At 53.1% G+C, this 22,565-nt stretch overlaps 1 protein-coding gene across 2 annotated transcripts in view; it reads right to left on the reverse strand.

Moving 5' to 3' along the window:
- The window catches only part of RBM19 (RNA binding motif protein 19), an 85,093-nt gene that overhangs the window by 32,790 nt on the left and 29,738 nt on the right, over positions 1–22,565 (reverse strand). For both annotated transcript variants that reach the window (XM_076352747.1, XM_076352746.1), the window contains exon 22: positions 3,772–3,877. In XM_076352747.1, coding sequence (XP_076208862.1) covers positions 3,772–3,877 — 106 coding nt within the window. The remainder of the gene's footprint in view (positions 1–3,771; positions 3,878–22,565) is intronic.

A 22,565-nucleotide genomic window follows, 5' to 3' on the forward strand; every position in this document is an offset into this window, starting at 1 on the left:
AACTCAAATGAAGCCTGGGCTGCCAGGACAAGACAGACACTGCTTTGGAGCAGAGCCTGCTGTGCCAGGGTGTTGGAAAGGCAGAGATCAAGAGACCGGACCATCGCGTCCGTCACCCCTGAGCACTACGGCTCCATCCCTAAATGCCGTATTAATTTGGAGGACAGTGCTGCTCTGCCTATAGATTCCCCCTTGCCCTATTAAATACTCAAGCTGAAGAGTCTCCGGGCTGGAGTCATTAGAGGGACAAAGGGTCAACAACATTAGGAGATTGATAAATTTCCCTTCCTCGCAAGAACCAGTCCCAACTGAGGATGCTCTCTGCGATGCCAGCTGCACACAAGGATTTTTCCTTCCGTGTGTGTGCATTTTTAAAGGGTTGACTGTCTTTCCTGAACAGGCAATTTCTATTTGGAGACCAGATGTATTTTTGTATCGACAGGGGAGAAAAGTGGAAACTCGGCTTCCAGTTAATAGTTCAAAAATAAAAACAATCCCACAACAATTCTGCACAGGCAACGTCAGGAAACATGTCAAATGGTTAATGCTTCCTTAACTGGAGTTAATTTGTTATTGCCAGCGGATCAAAGTTCCCCTTCTCATCCCCCAACTTCCATGCACTCCCAGCCAGTGGTCAGCTGGCACTGGAGATTTAAAATCAAAGGCTTGACCAGCGGGTATGCTGCTGAATGTTCCTCTTTGTGAATATTACTTTGTCTCTCCCATTGCTATCTTTGACATGGGTTCCTCCCCGTTTCCTGGCTTCGCACGTGTGCGTGCTGTGATCTGTTAAATGCTTGCGACATAGAAGAGAGAGGGCTGCTAATTTCATCTGATGGTGGTGTAACACTCCCAGTCGAGGTCCATCCATCACCCTGGGAGCCGTCAAACGACCCGAGAGACAGCCCCGGCTGCAGACGTCACCGTGGGAAAGCCAGGCGTGAGATCAGGGCTCTGAAGGACGAGCATCTCCATCTCTGAAGGAGAAGATGCTACCACCGGCAGCGTCCCGTGCCCTGCCTGGACGTCACCTCCCCTGCAGGCAAGGCTGCCTGAGGAGTGCGGCTCGGGTGCTCACCCCTCCCACAACAGCACCTTTCGGCAGGGCTGGCTCTCCTCGAGCAGGTGGCAGAGCATCAGGGGAGGCCGAGGGGATGAAACCCAGCCCGGCAGGACAGGGCTGCAAGCACAGCATCGGGGAGTTCGGAGGGAGAGCCCCACATCTCTGTCCTGGCTTTGGAAAATCTCTGCACGCGCTCCCACAGCAGCTGTGATTGCTCAGAGAAAAAGACAAACACGGGAGGTCACAGGCTTTAAATGCCCAACAAAGCCACCCTAATTATGCTATTACAAAAACATCATGTTTTGTAAGATGCTTATAAGCGATTTCCAGATTACCACTCTGAGCAAAAACGTCATTGACAGTCACAGCTATTCAGCTCAGAGGTCTCCAGGCCCACTCCCCTCCTCTCTCATTTCACTTAGCAATAAACTCTAAGCCAATTATGTTCGTGTTTACAATATTCAGGATCCTATTCATCAATACACAGCGCATCCTTTTCCAGACGGCCAATGGAGTGTACTTGATGTGCCACTTGTGAGACAATTAAATCCCTCAAAGAGACAAGAGCGGGAAAAAAAAAAAAAAAAAGAAGAAGGAAGAAGAGCTGCTTTGCTGGAAAAGAAGAACCCCCCCCAAAGCGGTCTTCCGTAGGGCGGCTCGCTCCCCGCACGCTCGCCTCCTATGGCCTCTGCGAGCTTTGGGAGCGGTGCCCTGAGCAAGCGCCCTGCCCAGCTCTCTCCCCTCCAGCTGGCTGCCGGCGCTCACCAGCGATAGACGGGTTTCCTACTGTCGAGATCTCTATTTGTCCACTGCAGCTGCAATCAGCCACTGGGTCCCCAAGGGGCTGAAGAGGGACTGGACGCAGACACTGAGCCTCTGCCCTGTTTCCTCCAGAAACCAAGCAGAAAAGCAGGTGCTGTCTCATTCACCCCCAAACCGAGCAGCAGTAAAGAACCAGCCAGGTCCCTGTATGCACCTTTCCATCAAATGCTTAAAGTTTCCTTAGGAAAGGATTAATTCGAAAACCAGGAACAAAGCCTGAACGACTCTGGAGTGAAGCAGAGGTTAAAGCAAAGCTGCCCAGAGCTGGGGTTTGAGCAGAGCCACAGGCACAGCTCACCGTGCAGGGAGAGGAACCACGCTCCTGGGGGGCTCACTGCACCCCACGCTGCCCAGCGAGCTGGCCCCCAAGGGGAGGACGAATGCTGAGTGGAAGGAAGTCTGAATTAGGATCAATACAGGACTAACAAAGAAAACTCTATGTACTGTGTTATACGGGAGGTCAGACTGGAACAGATGATCTAATAGTCCCTTGTGATCCCAGATCAATGAATCCTGTCTAAAAACATAAACACAGGCTACGCTTGCTCCCCCCTCCTCTCTCCTTCATCTCCGCTCATGGTCTTGAAAATTTGGAGTCTCAGGGCGTCAGTGGAGCCATGTGGTCCCTTCCCCTCAGCAATAACAACCCTTGGCTTGTGCCCACAACCGTTCCTCTTCCAGGTACTGCACAAATCGCCAGGAGCCAGCAGCAGGGACGAAACCCGCACTGCTCCGGTGCTGGGAGTGCCCACGCAGCAGCTTACAGCGGGGCCGAGGACCCTCTTCTGCCCAGTGCATGAAAGACCATGCCTGGTCCAGCCCGCTCCTGAACCTCTAGCAAAGGGTAAGAGCAGAATACTATCAGACAGGCGACAACCCCCTTGTTTCTTCTGCAAACGTGGAATATATAAGAAAGCTTTAAAAAAAATAATAGATTAGAGCATTTTGGACAGCAATCTATCCCAGCTTAAAATGCTATGGAATATTTTGCAGCATAAAGTGCATACAGATGGCAAAAATGTCAAGATATTGGAATGATGGGTTTTGCATTTTTTGGTTAAAGCAAAACGTGCTTTCAACTTGCAGGCTTCAGGAGCTCAGTTCTTGGTGCTGAGAAAGGCGTTTCCCAGGCACAGCTGCCTGCTGCTGACATTTTCCACATTGCTGTCAAATTGCCAGTGCAAACCACTCTGAGAAAGCATCCTTGGGCAACCCAGCACCGCTAGGTCCCCTCTTCGGACCAAGACAATGACTGCATTACAGAACTTGATCTTTGTTCTTGTGTTCAGCAAGGTGAAGCAGGCACAGACCTTTCTCTCTGCTTGCCCATCCTTTTGACCAATTCACAACTACTGCTCTTCTGTTACGCTCACTATCTGAAAAACACCAGGGTAAGGTTGCTCACAGGGGGTCTCGGAACACACGAAGGAACTGATGAACATGGGCCTTGCACAGTTTACAAATCAGTAAACAGCCACAATATCCAAAACTCCCCTCAAACCAAGGCAGTGGTGGAGGTGGGACATGTACTCAGGCTTCCTGATGTGTTACGTCGGGTCAAAACCACCCCTTCTCACCTTGCTTCTGACAAACCTGAAAAATAAGTCCCTGTCCTTCTACATTACAAGAATTTTTAGCCAAAGTTGCACCAAACCTATGCCCATTACAGCTTAGGTTGCGGTTTCTGTCATGTAACCTCCAGTGGTTGCGCACATGGGGGTTTTAGCCTCAGTGCAGCTTTGCTGGTGAATGCTAACAGCCTGCCCCAAATCTGGGCTACGCCTCAGTGGGACAGAGCCTCCAAGCTCCCCTCCTCACCTTCTGCTCCGAGACCAGGCTGAGAGGGTGCCAGAGGGGCAGGGGAACGTGGCAGGTCTACATCTCACCTTGGCATCCTGCTTGGTGAGGAAATCCACAAACCCAAAGCCCCGGTGGGATCCCGTTCCTGCCATTTTCTTGGGCAGCCGGACGGTCTTCAGCTCTCCAAAGGTGCTGTGAATTAGAGAGGGAAAAGCAAAGACACTGTGAGATCAAGGGAAGAACCATCATTTTAACACAAATCACGGCACTACCAGTTGCAGACCCACGTTGCAGGCTTGCCAGCGCTGAGGACTCGGGCGAGTGGTGTCCTGCAGCTGCTCTGCTCCCCTGTAAGCCCCATGTCCAAAGCACCTAGTAACAGCTAAAAACTCAGCTTGGATTTCAAGGGTCATCCTTTCCAGTCTCAAACCTTAACAAAGCAAAAACCTTCTTTAATAGAACTGCTATGTTTCTCCCTCTAGGAGATCCGCAGAAACCAAGGACCCAGCCTGCATGCCATGCCCTGTTCAGGGCGGGCAAAGAGCATCTCCAGGTTACCAGGAGGCAGGGCTGCTCCCGACCACCATCGAAACAGATGTATTTGCACCTTTGAAGAGAGGCACAGGATACGGGCACGAGCCGGAGCATGGCCCCACGGGGACCTAGTCTCTTTCCAAAATAGCTCCTCCGTCCTCAGAGCCTGTTGTAGGCACCATGTTCGCAAAGGTGTCATCCCTCTGCTCTGCCGATGCTGGGCATCATTTTTAAGACTGGATTTCCTCGCTTTAACACTTGACTTGGGTACCTGCGTTTCCCATTCTGCAGGCAGCCACCCAACCTCCTTCATGAGCTCGAATGAAACTGGTTTTATTTAAGCTTGCTGAATGTATAAGGAAAACAGGTGAATTCAGCAGACCCAAGTCCTCCATAACAACCCCCAGCTCCAGCAGCGTTTCAGACAAGTTTTTGAGTGCCAACGGGATGGAAAGTCAGAAATGGGAAGATAAGGGGGTTCCCGTTTAGCTGGAGGGTGTGGGGTAGGGCTGGCAGCATCCGCGCTCGGCCACGGCCCAGCAGAAACCTTGTCACAGCATGCCTGTCCCCGGAGAAGGATCTTGTCGCTTCAGCACCAAAGCACACAGCCATCCCACCAGCCTGGACCTTGTCCAAAAAGCCTGAAAACAGACCCAAAGGCAGGGCTCGCCTGACACCCCTCTCCAGTGCCGTCCCCCGGAGAAATTCCAGGACAAAGCCGATGCTTTCTCTGCATCCGAGCTCCCGCTTCCCCTTCTCCTCCCCTCCCCTTACACCCATTTATCAAACACATATGCACAAACTGCAGGCAATAAATATTTAATGTGGACCGGGTCTGAATAGATGTGTTATTTTATTTGAAAATCTACACACACGCGCGCATACACAAAAGAAGCCTGGGATGCAGCAGTGCCAAAGAGCACTTGGGAATAAACACAGTAAAGGCCGTAAACGCTCTCGTGAAATGATATAAGCTAAATCCTGGGAGTTAACCTGGTGCACTGGCAGCATGACCAGGCATTCATCTACCCAATTTCCTTAGGCAACGTGGTGTGTAAATGTACCATTATGAAGCCTCAAAATGAATCCACACGTCTCCTCCTCAGCGCTTTCCATCCCTCTCTCCCTCCTGACCCTTTCGAGCTGGTGCTGTGCAAACAAACAAACAAACCCGAGCGGAGGCGAGGGAGCAGCTTCGGCCGGCGGGGATGCTCGGCTGCGGGAGCAGCAGGAGCACCGCGTGGCTTCCAGCAACGGGAGGATCCTCCTGCAAGGGGGTGCGGGTGATGGGGGCCCCAGGAGCTCTGCAGGTGGCTCCTCTCACTTGCAGCATCCCTGTATGACCTCAAATGCCGCAGTTGGGTTAAGGGAGAGGTAATGAGAGAGCTCCTGGCCCAAGAAGATGACCATCTAGCTAGGAAAGACAGGCGGCGGGCAGCACAGGCAGGGGAGAGCTCACTCCAACCTATTGCTCCATGGAAAACATCATGGGCATTGCCTGGGGGGAGCAGAATATTTGCTAAAAGGGAGGAGGTCTCACACAGCACTCGCTCTGTGCACTAAAACACCACATGTCTCCCTTTGACAACGAGACCCAACATGCAGGATGGGCGAGGAGGTGCCCAGCAGGAGCAGGACGGCTACGAACCCGGGGGCTCGGGGTCCCAGGGGGAAGTTGTGGTGACCCACATCAGCCTGGGCAGAGACGGGAGAAGCTGGCTCTTCCCTCCTCCCCAGCTCAGAGTGGCCCAAGCCACCCATGCTGGGAGACGTGCGGAGGCGGTGGGGACCTGATCTGGAGCGGGGCTGGCCACAGGCATCTCCCTGGGAAGAGGGCTGGGGGGAGGCAGGACAGTGGTACCCACCAAGGGCTCCCAGAGAGATGGGTCCATTGGAGGAAGCTGCAGCGCAGCTCCCAACGGGGAGCAGGCAAAGCAGGGGGGGAGCGAGGAAAGCCGAGGGGCACAGCAGAGACAGGGCTGACCCCACGGGGGCTGCGGAGTAAAACACCCTCCCTCCCACTGTGGCACTAATTAGAAACCACAACACAGCAATTACCATCCCGGGAGCTGCGAATGAAGTGGAGAGCCTGGGCCTTTAATGTTCTCCTCTCCAGTGCCAGGCAGAGACTCACACCTCTCTTTTCCAATTATTTCCTCCGGATTTGGGGGGAGAGAGGCAGAGGCGGAAGGAACTCAATTACCCCCCGCAGTGCCAGGCTCCCGGTACCCAGGGAAGCCAGGTGCTGCCGTGTTTGCTCCCACGCTGGCTGCATCAATGCCGCAGCCTTCCAGCTCTGGGATGGCTGCGCACGGATCGCACACGGCTGCCACGGGCAAAGCCATGGGAGCAGGGACGGTGGAAGGAAAAGGGATGCAGCTCACTGCCTGGGCGAAACTCGAGCAAAATGACACGGGAGGGAAGAAAGCAGCTTTTATACAGGATGCTAAACTGCAGCTCGCCCGTAAGATCCCACCGAGCTGCTTTAAAACACGTGCTTCCCCAGGGGCGGGGATGGCTGTGGAGGCGGGGGGGGCTCACAGCAGCTCAGACCCGGTATTGCTGCCACCTCCTTCCCCTTCCAGCACACAGCTCCGATGGGCGCAAACAGCGTGAAAACGCAGCACGCGCCCCAGGGGTGGGGGTTTCTCCTGGAGCTGATGTCTCTCTCCTCTCTCCGTGGCAAACTGGACGGAGATCAGAAAGTGCTGGCACCAAACCCCGCTGCCGCCGTGGAGCACAGCACCGTGCCAGGCTCCTCGCCCCGGGCACGACGGTTTACAGGGAAGTCCCCGGAGTTAGCGTGAGTGTGAAACCCGAGCGGTTTCTGCATTCGTACCCACCGGCATCCAGGTCTTCTCCAAGTGCTCCTGAGCCCCTGTGCTGGGGCTCAGCCACAGCACAAGCACTGAAGGGCTTGGCAGCTGTGGGAGCAAAGCCCTTTCCTCCTTGAGACACAGACTTGTTTGCACTCAGCCTGGCTTAACTTTGCAGAAGACTGTAACCTCCTTTCTGGTGAATCCTGGCCCTGCCAGACCCATGTGCCTGGCACAGGGCTGGATTTCTGGCAGGGACCCCCCACGGTTCTTGGTGGCACTGTACTGAGCTGTGATTTCATCCGTGATGACTGCAGCTAAGGTCTGCGGCAAAAAGAAACGTCTTACGTACACAACTTCCCCACGGAGCTGCTCACAATTAATATAGGCAGTTTTGGAGGTGGGGGCAAAAGCGAAGAGCAAGAACTTTGCCACGGAGGTTTGCAAAGCCCCCAGCGACCTGCCGTGCACGCGGCTGCTCCGTCGCTTCCTGGTTTCCTTCCCCACGTATTCGAGAAGAACGGTGTCCGAACGGCAGTCCTCTGAAATCCCAAGTCGGGGTCAGGGCCCAGAGGGGAGGGCAGAGCCCAGGCAGAAGCGTGGGTGGGTCTGGAGGACGTGGCTCTCCCGGCCTCCCTCTGCTCCCCATGTGCCGCGGGCAGCTTGCCAGCCAGGCTGCCAAAATCCATCCTCACGCCTGTGCTTGCTCTCCCAGGCTTGGCATGTTTTCACGCTGCTGGCTGGAAGGGATGACAGCCCCGAACAAATGCTGCAACTAAGATATTTCCTAAACGAGAACCTTTGTTTCATGCTGATCCAGATTTACAAAGGCAGAGGGGAAACCAGTAAAAGCCCGTATTTGGCCTGGCTGAGCAACGATCCACACGGCTGCGGAATAAAGACAGCCACAACCTTTCCCTTGACAAGTCACCGGTCCCAAGCTCAGCAGAAACACACGATGTTTCCAGAGATGCCAGAAGGGACATCCCCTTCCTCCCACCCACGAGGGATCCAGCACTCCTACATGGCATTGCCGGCTATCAGCTGCTCTCCCGATGCTTTGGCAGCTCTTCCCGTGGTGCTGCAGCCACCCCCTCGTTTCCCTGGCTGAACAGAGAGGGAAGAGAAGTAGATTTCTCCCCCACGCTGTAAGATGTACGCTGCAAGCTGGCTGCAGGTCAGAGCAACATCACTCCTTGGGATTGTAATTATATCCTTCTGGCACAGGCCAGCTGGGAGGCAAGTCCTTTGCCTGCTAATTATAGGACATTATATCGCTATTAAACAGAGCACACTCTAGCTCGGTAGACAACATACTGCTCACTTGGCTTTGCCTGTTTACTAGAAGGTGCTTGTGCATCCTTCATCAACAGGGCCGAGCAGCCGGAGGGAAAAGGAGGACGGGGATACAGGTGGTCTCCAGAAACCCTCTTCCCCCCTCCGCCAGCATGACACACAAGTTCCCATCCTGCAGCTCCCTCCCCTTCCATCACCTCTCTCCTGCTGCAGACACAGCCCCAAATCCACCGCAGTATCGCCAGGCACACGAGTGCCAGCACCATCTTCTGCCGCTGACTCCATCACCTCTTTTCACAGCTCCTCTTCTCCCATCGGGTTTTGTTAGAATTTCTGCCCCCTGCTTCCAAGTCTCTCCCCACCCTCGCTCAGCCCCCAGTGTCTACGTCCAGCCCCACCGCGGCTCCAGGCAGCCGTGATGGCCATTCGCACACGCTCGTTCATGGGACGGATACCTACAGACGAGGTTGAACAGTACTCCAGCTGGGAAACGTCCCCTCCATCTCAAATAAGAGCATTTAAACCGCAAGCTCCTTGGGACAGGCCAAGACCTCTCCAGCCCTGATCATTATTTTAAAGTCCCAAACACAAAGATGTGTTCATCATGCTTGATCTTGGTGCGCCCTCAGCTACGAGCTGATCAAGGACTCTTTGGTTGCCAAGTTCTGTAGGGGAAAGCACAACTGATACCGTGAATCCATGCACGTGGTTGGAAGGACCAACTGCTGCCCATTGCCAGAAGAGCAGATCTTCTTGGAAAACAAACAAACAAAATCACCCTTAGGTCTCTCCAGACACGTACAGATGTCCCACTGCATGGGGCAGTCCCAAACCCTCTCTCTGGTTTATGTCCCTTCAAGAAAAACAAACAGGCAATAACTACGTTGGAAAGTTGGTCATGAAAACCTCTAGCAAGGTTGCCAACCTTCTTGTGGGTTGCCATCTACTGCTACCGCCCCCTCCTCTCTCCCCTCCTCTCCTCTCGCTGCCTTCTCATCTCCAAGCCCTGACGCTGCCTAAATCCCGCCTCGTGACTGCTGGCAGCCCTAGGATGGAGCTCAAGCGAATGAGCCAGGCAGCGTAACCGCTCATCAGAAATGGCTCTGGGCAGTGGACACCCGAGTCCAAAAGAGACAGAAGTCCTTTCCTTCCCTTGCTGCACAACCTCTTCCCCAGCAGCAGGCTGCAGCCACACGTCAGCCCAGCAGAATTCACTCAATCGCTTCGCAATGGTCATCTTCGTTTTATTATTTTTTCCCCCTCGCCCCCAAATAGGACCTTCCCCCCCCCAACAAATTACCTCCCTGCCAGCCTCTGCTTCTGCGCCGATTTGCTGATTATGGAGGAGGGGGGGAATAATGGTCCTTTTTCTTTCTTCCTCCTTTAGGAACGCAGGACCCTGGCAAATGGTTTTGCCCCTGGGCTGAGCCGTGGCCAGTTCCACCCCCTGCATGAGAGAGTTAATGAAATACGCAGCGGAAGGTCCCTCCCGCCTCCCGCTCCAGGACTTCAGCTGACTCCAGTACAGCTAATCCCATTACAAGAAAATAACGTGGATAATTCAAGCTAATGAAATCGTTACAAGAATGTGGACAGCCAGGGGTGGACATTCAGAGCCAATTTAACACTCCTTGGTGTTGTTATCCCCAGCACAGGAAATATCTGAAGGGAGGAAGGGAAAGGAGAGAGGGAGGAAAAAAGCCCTCCTCTCTTGTTAGCTTAAATCCTGTTAGAGAGTTCAGGAATTAATCTGCCACCTATCTCCCCTATTACCATTATCATCATCATCATCATCATCAATAACGTCTCCTCGGTAACCTCTGAAAATTAGCAAATGAATGTGCAGGAGGGCAAGGTGGGAGCGAAGCCTCCTGACACGCTGAACCAAGTGCAAACTGCCGCTGCCTCCATCTCCGGTGGAGCCGCGGGGGCAGGAGACGATGGATGGAGGGACTTTGCAGCAGACCAAGTGTCCCGGTGGACCCCCAGCCCACAGCTGCACGGATGAAGCAATGCGGAAAAGCGGGTCCTTGCCTGCCCTGGCCCCGCTGCAAAGCTGATCCTCTGTTCCCGCAGCGGCTCCTCACCTGCACCAGACAGTCCTGCTGGATAATCAAATCACCTTCAAAACCCCTGTGAAAAGCCAGCGGTACACGGAGGGAGGACAGCCACGCGTGCGCCTTGTTCTTTACTACATGGATCATCAAGTTTTTCCAGCTTCCTCTCCTCTTTGCCCAGGAGCATCGTCTGTCTTTGGAGGCCTCTTGACCTGCTGCTGCAGCAAAACTGGGTTTTGTTTTATGCAATTCCTGTTCTTCGTACCAGCCTCATGCTGCTGGGAGAAGTGCTGCTGTCTTCTCCGAGCTCATCTGCTTCCAAGAGATGGACCCCTTCTTGAGGCCAGTTTTCTGGGGGAGACCTGGCCACGCTGCACAGAGCCTCCCGCGGCAGATCTAAAGCCAAGCTCCCCTCTTGGCCACCCGTGCCGAGGGAAGCCGAGCACCGACGGCACGTGTCCGAGCTCAGCCACGGCATTTCACCACGAATCGTTCTTTTTGGCACTGAGCATTTCCAGGCAGGAGCTGCCGGCCGTGCTGCACTCGTGGATGTGGTGGGGTACCTCCTCCACACCACCTAAACGAAGCACAGCCCTGTCTGCTTGGGGTCGGAGTTGCGGGAAGCCTCACCACGACAAGATTTCAGAGCTATTCAAGCCTGTATCCTCAGCTCACATGGGATCGTGAGTGTTCAAACGCCTCCTGCGTTTTCAGCTGGATACAGGTGGTTCCCACTTGTCCCTCTCCTGCACTGCTGGGTGACGGCAGGACAGGGTCACGCAGCCCCCCCAGACACAGCTGCCTTCCCAGGGTGCTGCGATCCCATCCCAGACAGTGCACAGCTCCGTACTCCCCCCAAAACACCTGCAACTCCTTCCCTGGAAGCTTTAACAAACTGCTTGACAGGGCGGTGAAACAACACAGTGAAGCGAAGGGGAGAGACTCCCAAGTCTCAAAGAAACTCCCAAGTCTCCCCAGGAGACAGGGGTCTCTCTGAAACAAGGCTTCTGAAATGGGAGCGCCGTTTAATGCAGTCCTACGTAAAGGGCCCACAAAAATCGGGAACGGCATTTTCAAACCAGGAGGTTCTCCGGGATCGGTGATGACCATCAGGTCCTGATGAGGCAGGAGCGAGCACTAAGAGATGCTGCAGCCCTAGAGCTACTAAGGAGCTCAGCAGCCAGCAGCGATGCTGGGGAATGAAGCGGGGAGCCCAGGCTCCTTTTCAGCCTCCGCTCCCCCACACAGGTGACCTTGCGATGCCGCACCTCTCCCATTTTTCCAGCTCACCGCCTGCAAAGCCGTGGCTGCTGACTACCAACCTCACGCAGACATACAACGCTTCGATCAATCCATGAAGGCAGCAGAGGGACTCGTGATTTAAAAAAACCCCGTGCAATGTGAACGTGAGCGTCTTTGGTACGAGAGAGAAAGCAAAAGCCCCACGGCAAAAGCAGCAGAAAAGCTGGAAGTCCTGCAAGAGGATGACCTGGCCTTGCAAGAAAGGGAAGTCACCTAGGGATTTCTCTTTGATGGGAGAATCGGGGCCAGAGAAAGGTGCACGAGAAGCATGTTGCTCTGAGGGCTGTGGTGATGGGACATGTGATGTCCAGCCTGGGTGGCCGTCCCCTCCCTGTCCCACAAGGAGAGTCTCTTATGTGTCGACGAGAGGAATTTTCCACCCTTCTGCCACTGCAGCACAAATAACACCTTTCCCCTTTCCTCAGGCTTTATTTCCACCAGACTTGTAGGAAATCTACACCAGCCCAATTCCCACCTCGCGTCCCCCTGGAATTTGGCTGGAAGCGACCAACGCTTTCCGAAAGCAGCCCTGCCCGCGGCAGGGGAGGCGGGAGTGGGACAAGCCCCCGGGATGAGCCCGGCACGAACAGCACCATTCGATGTCTCCGGGATGCTCTTTCACGAACACGTCTAATTACATCCAGACAGCGCTTTCGGCACACCTGCCACAGCAACTGTTTATCTTGCCGACGACTTAAAGAGCATCATTTGCAAAGTTTGCTAGGAAGGAAAGCCCATTATCATGTTGCCGGCTAGGCACAAAGATCCTCTTGCTTTATCTCCGCCGTGGCTGCTCGGCAGAGGACCCTTCGGCGCTAATTCCCTCCCGCCGCTCTCCCCACATCTCTTCGGCTCCTCCAGTTGGAAATACACGGCCGTGCTTTCTCCCAGACCCAAAAGCAAAGCGGGAGGGTTGCGAAGGGAGAGGGCATGGTGGTGAGCCAGCCCAAGCTGCCAAACCTGCCCGTACCTGGAGATGTCGAGAAGCAGCGGGGCAGAGCCGCGCTTGAAGGAGAAGAGCCCAAGGTCCAGGGGCGAAGGGGGAACCATTGCGATAGATGTGGCGGAGCGTCTTGCTAACGAAGTGCACGTTTTATTTATTTTTTTAAAACTGCGAATCTGGGGAAGAGGCAGGCACCGTGCCCGTGGCAGAATAAAGCGACGCTTTGCCACAAATACGTGCCAAAAAAAATCATCCTGGTAGACACAGTGGCCAGGGAGATGTGGTCCGGGAGTGGAGGGGAGCTTGCAAGGCTCCCGCATCCCCGCCCCTACGCCACCCTCCCAGATTCCCCTCTCCAGCCGCCACACGGGCCTGGCCCATCTGCCCCAGCTCAGCCTCGTGGCTCAGCCCCCCCCGCCGCACCCCCTGCCCAGCCTTTGCAGCGCCTGCACCAGGCAGTCCTCACCGATCTCTCCTCCTTCATCCCATCATCCCGCTGGTTCAGGGTTCCTCTGTCCCAGCTAAAAGCTGTGCCGGGACTCTCCTCTCTTTCACCCGCACGTCTTCGCATCTCCTACCCCTCCTTGTCAGCTCAGTGCCCATCTCTCACCGGGAACCACCAGTTGACTCCTTTATCCGTGCTGTTGATTTACGTTCCACTGCGGTGTCTCCCTGACATGCCCCCCACGCTCCCCGGATTAGAGGCGGCGCTGGTCCCAGCTCCAGCACATGGAGGAAGCCCACGAGATCCACCTAGAAACCAGCCCTGGAGAAACTAGTCTGGCTTTTGGATTGCCCTCGCTCGCCATCTCTTCCGCGTGCAGAAAACTAAGCAAAGTTTAGCTCTTTTTGGATTTATCGAATTTTGGACCAGATCTTCAGAAGATATTCAGATGCTCAGTATCACAAGTACTGCCAGTGCCAGAGACTATATGGACGCAGATGCCCTTCTTCCAAGGAACTGTGAATTAACCCACAAGACTCCTGCTAATATTAAGTCCCATTTTTTGTGGACGGCTCACTCGGCAGCAGCCTCCCTTGGAGCTCGCAGTGAAGCAGGATCAGAAACACGACAGCTTTGGCCCCAGACCAACACGCAGCCACGGGACCTTCCCTCTCCTCAAGAGGCAAGACCAGAAGGCAGCGGCTGTTTCCCGTTGCTTAAACGGCTTGTTTAAAAGTGTAGCAAAACATTTTACCCCTTCTCGATTTATTTTCCGTAACAGTTGCTTGTGAGGGACCTTATCAAAAGCTTTCTGAAATTCCAAGTAAATTAATCATTAGGCAGGTTTTCAGAACAGTAATTAGGCCACTCCATGCCCCTGATGTATTATTTACCTGAGAAGATATACATAATTAGGGCTCTTCTTTATAACTGGTATTACACGCACTAAATTCTACTCCAGTCTATCGTGTAATTACGCAATTAGGCTGCATGCTAAACAGAAAGAAACCAATTCTGAAAACCAAGCAAAAAGAAAAAAAAAAAAAAAACAACAGTAATTATTATTTTTTAAATCCTCCATCACCAGCACAGCAGCAGGTCTTAAAATTTTAATATCCCTCCACTTAAGTAATTTTTAAACAGGTGCTGCAACCAGGTTTGGTTTCTTAATTTTGCCGCATTTAATCCTACTTTGCGAGGTTTAACGTCGTGCGAGAGATTCGGTTCCTTAAAGAGATTTGCTTTAAAGGCTAATGTTAAAAGGGGCCTTTCCCTTCCCCAGTCGGCACAGATTTGCCGTGCCGGTGGAAGCGGCGTCGCATTGTCTTGCGGCCTCTCTTCACCGCTCCTCGGCCCCCCGCTCCTCCCAAACGATGATTATTTTTCAACAGCTTCCCGGCTTGCAGCTGGCGGCTGGCAGAGGCAGACAGGTACAGTTGCTATGGTACGACCGTCACAGTAATTTAGCCCTACAGAGCTGGCTCCTGCGCCTGAATTTAACGGGGCAGCGTGGCAAAAAGAAAGGTGGGAAGCGCTGGCGGGGCGGGGGGGATGAGTGCCAGCCATCGGGTGTCTGCGGCAGGAGATGCTAAGGTGCAGAAAACCACCCAGCAGCCTCCGCATGCCTTTCGGCTGGAGGGACGGACCCGGCCATCTCCCGATTCGTTCCTGCCTTCACCCTGGTCCGACTGCAAAGTGAGATCTCAGCTCTTCTGCAGATCCCTTCCTACCTGTGCTTGCCTGCAGGGTGTTGCGCAAGCAGCGTCACGTCTGTCCTGCCTTTGTTTCCCGGTCCTTGCTGATGGAGGAGTGTGTGCTATCAGGTCTAACATAGGGTGGGGAGGTTTTTTTTAATCTACCTATTGTTATACATTCATTTTAGAGCTGGCGAGATCAAAGAAAAGTGCCCAGGACTCGCTGAGCACACTGACACTCCCGGAGAAGATACCTGCGTATTATCCGCATTTATTTTCATGCTTTAAAGACACCAACGATTCACTATTTAGTTAAAGCACGAACAGATTTCCTTCTGAAGCTTTACATCTCAATGCTCTAAATTTCCAAGCCCATTCCCAAGGCACGGGGGAAGGTGCAGAAATGGCACGAGGAACGCCATAAGCTTTAGGAAGCCCCGGGTTTAAATACCGCTGTTGGCCTTGCATTGAACTCTGCAAGAGAGCTGGGGGTTCAAAGTCGTCTGCTGGTCCCAAAGAGCGTGAGCTGCTGACTCAGGGGACTTAAGGATAACTGCTGTTGGACATGTGTGACTGAAGAGGTCATTTGAAACCAGTAGAGAGATCGAAAATCCCACTCTAATATTATTTACGTTTTGTTGCTGCTTCTCTCCTCCCTCTTTAGCCACCTTACAGAGAACTCTGCTCCCAGCTCCGGTCACCGCAGGGCTCTTCCCTCCTCTGCCGCCGCATGCCAGCCCCGCCGAGGCTCCGCCTGGGCTCTGGCCACTCTCAAATTCTGTGATTTCACCTAACCAGTGGCTTTCTTCTTCATGTTACTGTAAATTCTTTTTTTTTTTTTTCAGGGGGAGAGAAAAGACATTCAAGTATAGTGGAGAAAAGTCCAGCTCCACCAGGACAACTGAAAGACAACTTGTCTTGAGCCTTCCCCAGCCTCCCATCACACCTACCTCCAAGGACCGTGCCAGGACCAAACTACAGCTTCCAATACCCCCTCCCACGGTGGCTCTAGTCGTGACCCTTATATCCCAAACCCCATGAAATCTCAATCCTCGCACGGACTTCAGTGAGAGCCGCCAACGCTTGCAAAGCCTTTCGCAGAGCTTGCGCTCGTAAGCCACAATTCTCCCCGCACGCAGCACCTTGCAGGTCCAGGGCTTAGGAGCCACCAAGTCACCACAGTAATCACCAGCAGGTCAGGATTTCAAAGGAACCCGCAGCTCCAACAGCGCTGAGATTTGGGGATTTATCTCTCCTGGGCTCTTTTGAAAAATCCTGATCAGAGTGCAGCTCTGGTCAAAAATAAGTTATGCTAAAAATAGTGCTCACCGGAGGGCCCGGTACAAATCTCCGCTCCTCTAGGATTCTTATGAGTCAGCTCGTTTCAAAGACAAGAGGAAATCTGTACAACTAGCAAAGCAGTAAACAGAGAAGGGAGATTTAGCCATGCCTCGTGGGCCCCCAAAGGGGTACCTAGGGCATCCTTTGGAGAAAGCAGCCTTCCTCTTAAGATACCACCTGCACCAACAGGCAAAAAAAAATTTATATATATATATATATCTCAGATTCAACTGTAGAACCTCCTGCACTGAGCTGGAGAATAAATATAGAAGCAATGAGATATTTATAGGCAGACAGCTATTTTAACACAGCTCTCCTTTAAAGAGAATCCTTATTTAAGTCTTGTCCCTGTAAAGCTGCAGGATGACTTAGAAAAATAACCAGATTAATTATTTTCATGAGGAGAACAGAGAAACACGTAAGGAAGATCAAATGCATGCAAATGCATTAAGAATGTGGGCGCTCGAGTGAGGTGCTTCTGTTCTGGTGACTCAAATACAGTAAGGATGGTGAGACCTCCTGAGCGCAGGCTAGTCTCCGAAGAGCCCAGCCCGACCACATCCGAAGTCTGCCAGGGATCAGAACAAGACAAAGCATTAAAAACAGGCACGCAGCAGCTCGCTGGCGAGGCAGGCTGACAGCCACCACGCCATCGCGCTCCCCTGACCAGCACCGTCCTCTCCAGAGACGCGACCAACAGCAAAACGTTAGATTTTTCTCATTGTACTGTAAAAGCAACGTGAGCAGAGAAGTATTTCTAGACGTACTGTATTTACTCGGTAACGGTCCGATTCGCCCACCCCATCCCCAAAATTGGAGGTGCGGCTGTTACCCGAGCTACGATGGTTGCTCTCTTCCTGCTCCTGGCGTGCCCTGTCCTTTGGTCACCCTTTCCCAACCTGCAACAACTACAATGCCTGCTAAAGCTCAGAGGCTCCTTTATGCAGCGGGACACATCTTTACAGGTCACCTGGAAAATTCTCGGAAGACGAGAGGACAGGGAGCAATTGCACGGTGCAAGCATCATCTGAGCCATCATGGGATTCAACGACGATGCTTCTACTCTATTTCTGCAGAAAGCTTGTTGCTCTCCACCCTTGCAACATCTGGATGGAGAAATCTGCAGCACTGCAAAAAGCGGCAGAGCCCAGGGTGGAAGTCAACAACCCCAGCCGATCCACGACCGTGGGACTTTCTGGGCAAAGAAAACTGCAGTGGAAGTAACTGCTTGTTGGGTTTGGGTTTTTTTAATTTGTTTCCTTATTTATGTCTCAGCATGGAAGAGCATGATACGTGCAGCAGGGCTGCACTGCAATAACAGTGCGATTGAATTGAACGAGCAGGAGCGTGCGTGTCCACGCGTAGGGAAGCTGAAGTCCACGCTCACCGGCGCCGCCCCGGGGCCAGGCACACGCATCCCACCACTGCAGCAGAGGCAGATCCTCCCCGTGGGGATGGACCTTTGCGAGGCATGGAGCGAGCCACCACCGGGCACTTACCACCTCCTCAACAGAGGGGGATGTCCCGGAGGTGGGGACATGCCTCCCCGCACTGTCCTCGCCCAGCATCTCGTCGTGTCAGTAGGCAAACACTGGCAGCTGCGAACCCTGCCACTGCAACCTTGCTAATTTAATAAATGCACTTTGAGGAGGCTGTGTCTGCTTCAGCGCTCCCCGTCCCCCTGCCCCAGCCCTGCCCACCACCTCCCAACTCAAAGCCTCTTCAAAAAAAATAAATTAAACCACCCAACAAAACCACACAGCCTGAGCGTTTTACAGCTCTGCTCTCCAGTGGGAGCCAGTAAAATGCAAAAGAGGGCAGAGCTGGGCAGGACAGTTCGAAGGCAGTGCCGAACGCTGAGTGGGGCATCTGTGCGGTGGGGCGCAAGCTCTCCCCCATCATCCCTCTTCTGCTGTCCCCCCCCCCAAAACTTTCAGGAAGGCTCATCACAACGCCCATCACAATTCACGATGGATTGCAGGCAAGAGCAGACGCTTACACCTTGCTGACAGATGCCGTCAACGCAGCGTGGCAGCCGCAGCCTTGCCGAGAAGGCGAACGCGAGGTAGAAACGAGGGGCTACAGAAGAGGAAGAGAAACCATGTTCTTCTCCATCTGCCGGCGATGCCTGCACCAGCTGACCTGAACAAGCTGTAATGCATGCATGGATGCCGGGAGGGGAAAAAAAAAAAAAAAAGAGGCAATGACACATCTAAAAATAACCTGCCAGGGCCGACTGGGATCCAAAAGGGCCAGAGTTTGCCCTCCCCAGCGGGGGCATTTCCAACAGCTTTTGACCGCTGGCTGCCCGGGCAGGGACAGCCGGCTTGCAGGGAGCTGGAGGCAGAGCAGGGACCTCATTTCTCCATGCTGCGAGGCTTCCAGGCCAGGGGCTTTCAACAGAAGATCCTAATTTTTAGGGGCAAAACAGATAGGTACAGCCCTCCGAGCTGGTACACAAGCTGCCATGCCCATGCTGGATTTGAGGGACTAAATGAGATGGGAGCGGGTAATGCCTCCCCAAGAAGAGATGCTCTGCTTGAATAGATGCACTTGCCAAGTTATGAGCTTTCCTCCAACTCCTGCACTGATATCAAGCAACAGGGCTTGGGAAACCACCTCCCACCACGGCTTGTCCACCTCTGAACGGCCGCAGCATCCCAGGTACCTCCCAAAAGCAACATCTCTGCTGTTTCTGCTCTAAACCCGCGCTCCAGTGTCAGGTACAGACCAGGACACACTGAAGGTGTTCGTACTTTCAGTCGATGATATCCCCAAAGCATCTTAGATGCTAAACCCAGTAACTTAATACTGAAGACTTTTTCCTGCTGCCAGGCAGACAATACCAACAGTACGATCACAGATGTGTCTTCCTCAAGAAGAGCGAAAACTATTTGAAAATGTAATCTTGAACGTTTTGCCTATCACCACCAGAGTATTTAACATTTGTGATGGACTCCTCTGTGCACACAAGCTCCAGGAGCTTTCGTATCCCCAAGAGAAAAAGCAAGGCTCAGCTTCATGATGCCATTTGCCAGCAGCCAGCGAGATGGAAACGGGCTGGCACCTTCCAACAAAGTGCTGGAAAAAGCCATTTCCCTGACAGATGCCTGATGTTCGCAGGAGAACTGAAGACACAGCCTTGCCGCCTCTCAAACCACGGGACATGCAACAAGAAGCAGCACGGACAGACAAAATCCCACGCAGTCGCTTCAAGTGGAAGATCCCCGACACGGGAAAGACTAAGAGCTGATGCTAAGCAGTATCACTGCGGGCTGGTCACACACAAGACGCCAGACGACAGCCAGCTGCTAGGTGTGGTGCTTTAGCCCTGTGAAAGGAGGTTCAGAGAGCTTTCCTGCTAGGACTCGCTGCTTGTAAAGTCAATGCAAAGGCGGGGGAACACACTGCACCACGGAGATGCCAATGTCCCCAAGGGATGTGTCTATGTAGGAGGAGCCAGCTTTCGGTTCACACATCAGAGGATGGCCTTTCTGAGGAAGAGGGGACCTCAGAAAGGAATCAGAGCCAGGAAAGCATGAGCAGAGTTGATTAGAGAAATGGAGTAATGCCTGGATTCATAGATTCTCTAGTATTTAATAAGCATTAGAAAGCATTGGTAACACCCAGCACTGAGCTGTGGGTACCAGAGGCTGGTGCTGCTCCTGGCACAGGATTTGCCGCTCTCATCCTCTGCTCCCGAGGGTCCAGGACTCTGTGGGCATGAGAGTCACGGGTCCCTTGGTGCTCACGGGACTCCTCTTCCCACACAGGCAGGTAACTCCCCTCCCAAGGTTTACTGCAAAGCTTTTTAATCTCCAGTATCACGTGCCATCAGCTCTCTACTGTGGGGAGAGAGCTGTGCCTCTTAACGTGCTTTTTCCTTCTCAGCTCTGCAAACACAGGGAGACCCAAGCTGCTGCTGCTGCATTTTGCCAAGTGCTGCAAGAAGCGTGGCCATAGGGTCCATGAGGAGAGAAAAGGGGAGGTGATCCTTTCAGCCCCAACCCACAAAAAAAAAATACAAGAGCACATGTGGAAAAAAGCTGAGACACCTTCTAGGGATAAGAAAAACAAAAATTGCTGGGGACAGAGCAGAATCCCTGCCACCGGAGAACCTTACAGGGGGAGCGAGCTGCCAGCCAGGACAGGCTCGGGAGCACTGAGCCTGCGTGGGAGCTGTCAGAGTCCCAGCCCTACCTCGTGTGACAGTGAGAAGTCCCTGCAGAGGTGACAGCTCTGGCAGACGCAGTGAGCAAACAGCCGAAAAGGGGGAGAAATGAGAGAGGAGGCAATGGCAGCTGGGGAGGTGATCTTTGCAGGCAGAGCCAGGCTGCGCTCGCTTGCCTTAAAAAAGGAAAGGGAGGCAACTGGTTAAAGACCAACTTTTAAGCAGCATCCTCACTGCCCACAGGTAGGGCAGGGCGGGTTGGCAGCTCCCCTCCCTCCCCGAGACCTCCCCGCTGCAGCAGACCTAATTTCATGGGGTTTTTGCACAAGCAGCGGGGTGGAAAATGATTATCGGGAGCCAGCGCATGGCGAAGCACCCCCTATTCCCCAGATTCCCCTGCAAGGTGAGCAGCCCCAGCGCGGTCCCATGGGGTCAGTACCGCAGCAAGGAAAGAGGCTACCAATGAGCTTTCCAAATCGCAGCCGTGGTGCAGCGGGGGGACCCGCGCTCCCCCCACCCCCCGTCACCCTCCTGGATGCTGACGAGAGAGACAGCGCAGTCCTGCGTGACAGCGTGAAATTAATATGATTTTGGGGGAAGTTGGCAGTGAGTAATGAGCATCTGAAATACCTCGTCTCCACCCCCTCGAACTCTTTTAACCCTTTGGCTGCTAGCACAGCAGCGGGATCAAAGGGTGGGAAGAGTAAAACCTGCATTAAAGAGAACCAAAGAGGGGTCACGCAGCCCACCTGGCAACTGAATTTGCAGGGCAAGTTTTGGTACAAATCCTGACGGTGCTGCTTGCGATCAGGCCCAGCCTGCGGAGGTGCTCAGATGCTCGGGGGCTTGGAAAAGTCATCGTTGCTGCCTTTCCAAGCAAGGCTCCACAAGGAGGTGTCAAAAAAGCTGGGGGGCAGGAAGGGGACCAAGCCTGTCCTTCAAACCTCCCTGGGCAAGCCCCAGAAGGCCAGCCATGACGGAGACAGCCCAGCGTGCCCAGACCACCGACAGTCAGCCCCTCCGCTAACAAGTGAGCCTGTGAGAAGCAGAACAAAGGAGATAGATACCAGGGAAACCGACCCTGAGAAAGCTATCGGAAGAAAGGTCCCATCTTCAAGGGCTTCTTATGTGAACTCCTGGATGTCTATTAAGGATCAATCCCGTAACACCACCTTCCTGGGAAGACAAGCCTTAGGAGCCTCCTCCTATACTTACTTGCACCAAGTTCTCAAATTTAAGATCTCCTCTCCTCTGCCGGATGCCTGGAAGTGGTCAGGATACTGCTGGGGGAGGAGGAAAGGGAGGTGAGAAGACAGATGGTCAGCCCGATCTGCCTTAGCTTAGTTTCTTCGGGAAAAACAACTCAGGGGAAGGAGCACAGACAGAAACGCTCACGGTGCCACCAGCTGCAGAAGCCAACACGGTTCAAACGCCTTTGCCAGGGGCTTTGCCCCAGGGAAGGTAAAAGGCTGTGCAACAAAAGGTCCTCAGTTGTAACCATATTCCGAAGGTTTAAAACTCGCTGGATTGGAAGAGGTAGAAATGCTGTAGCAGGCTTGAGGTTAAAAAAAAAAAAAAAATGCAAACAGAGATGTAAATAAAGGACACAGTGTCATCCGGAGGAGAAAACTGTGATTCATTAGAGGCTTGTTCAGGACCTTCTCATGAAGTGAGACTGAAAAATACCCACACGTATATGCTAGCGAAAGACAGGAAGGTGGATAGATCAACGTCACCGTGCAAGAACTCTAGTTAAGAAACGCAACAGAGAAAAGAATTTTAAGATCAAGAAAATAATCACCCTGATTGCTCCCTGACTTAAAGGCTAAGACACAAGCTCAAAAGTTAGTCCAGTGTCATTTCAACATTGTAGATTCTTCAACCCTGGCTGCTGCCAGCCCCCGAAATAGCCTCAGTGGCCAAAGGACAAGTTTGAAAATGAACAAGAGCTGGCTACAGCATCAGGCAAAAAACCAACATGTTTTTCCTTCCTTACATATAGACGCACATATACTCTTCTTAACGATTCAGACAAAAGGAGACCTTATAATACTGACAGCCCAGAGTGGGTTATTTACAGGAGACAGCAGCTCCTATAGGCTTTGTTTCTTGCTTCCTATCAAGGAGAGAAAGCCCACGCATACACAGGCACGTGTGCCAGTCCCACTCGGCACAGAAAAATGGCAAAAACCCCAAAGCAAAATCCCAGAGTTACATTTGAGTAAGACATTTTGAAAGCAGCCCCTTCCCCATCTCTCTCCACCTCCCCGAGCCCCTCCGC

The sequence above is a fragment of the Aptenodytes patagonicus genome, chromosome 15 (assembly GCF_965638725.1).
Source record: "Aptenodytes patagonicus chromosome 15, bAptPat1.pri.cur, whole genome shotgun sequence".
NCBI classification, from domain to species: Eukaryota; Metazoa; Chordata; class Aves; order Sphenisciformes; family Spheniscidae; genus Aptenodytes; species Aptenodytes patagonicus.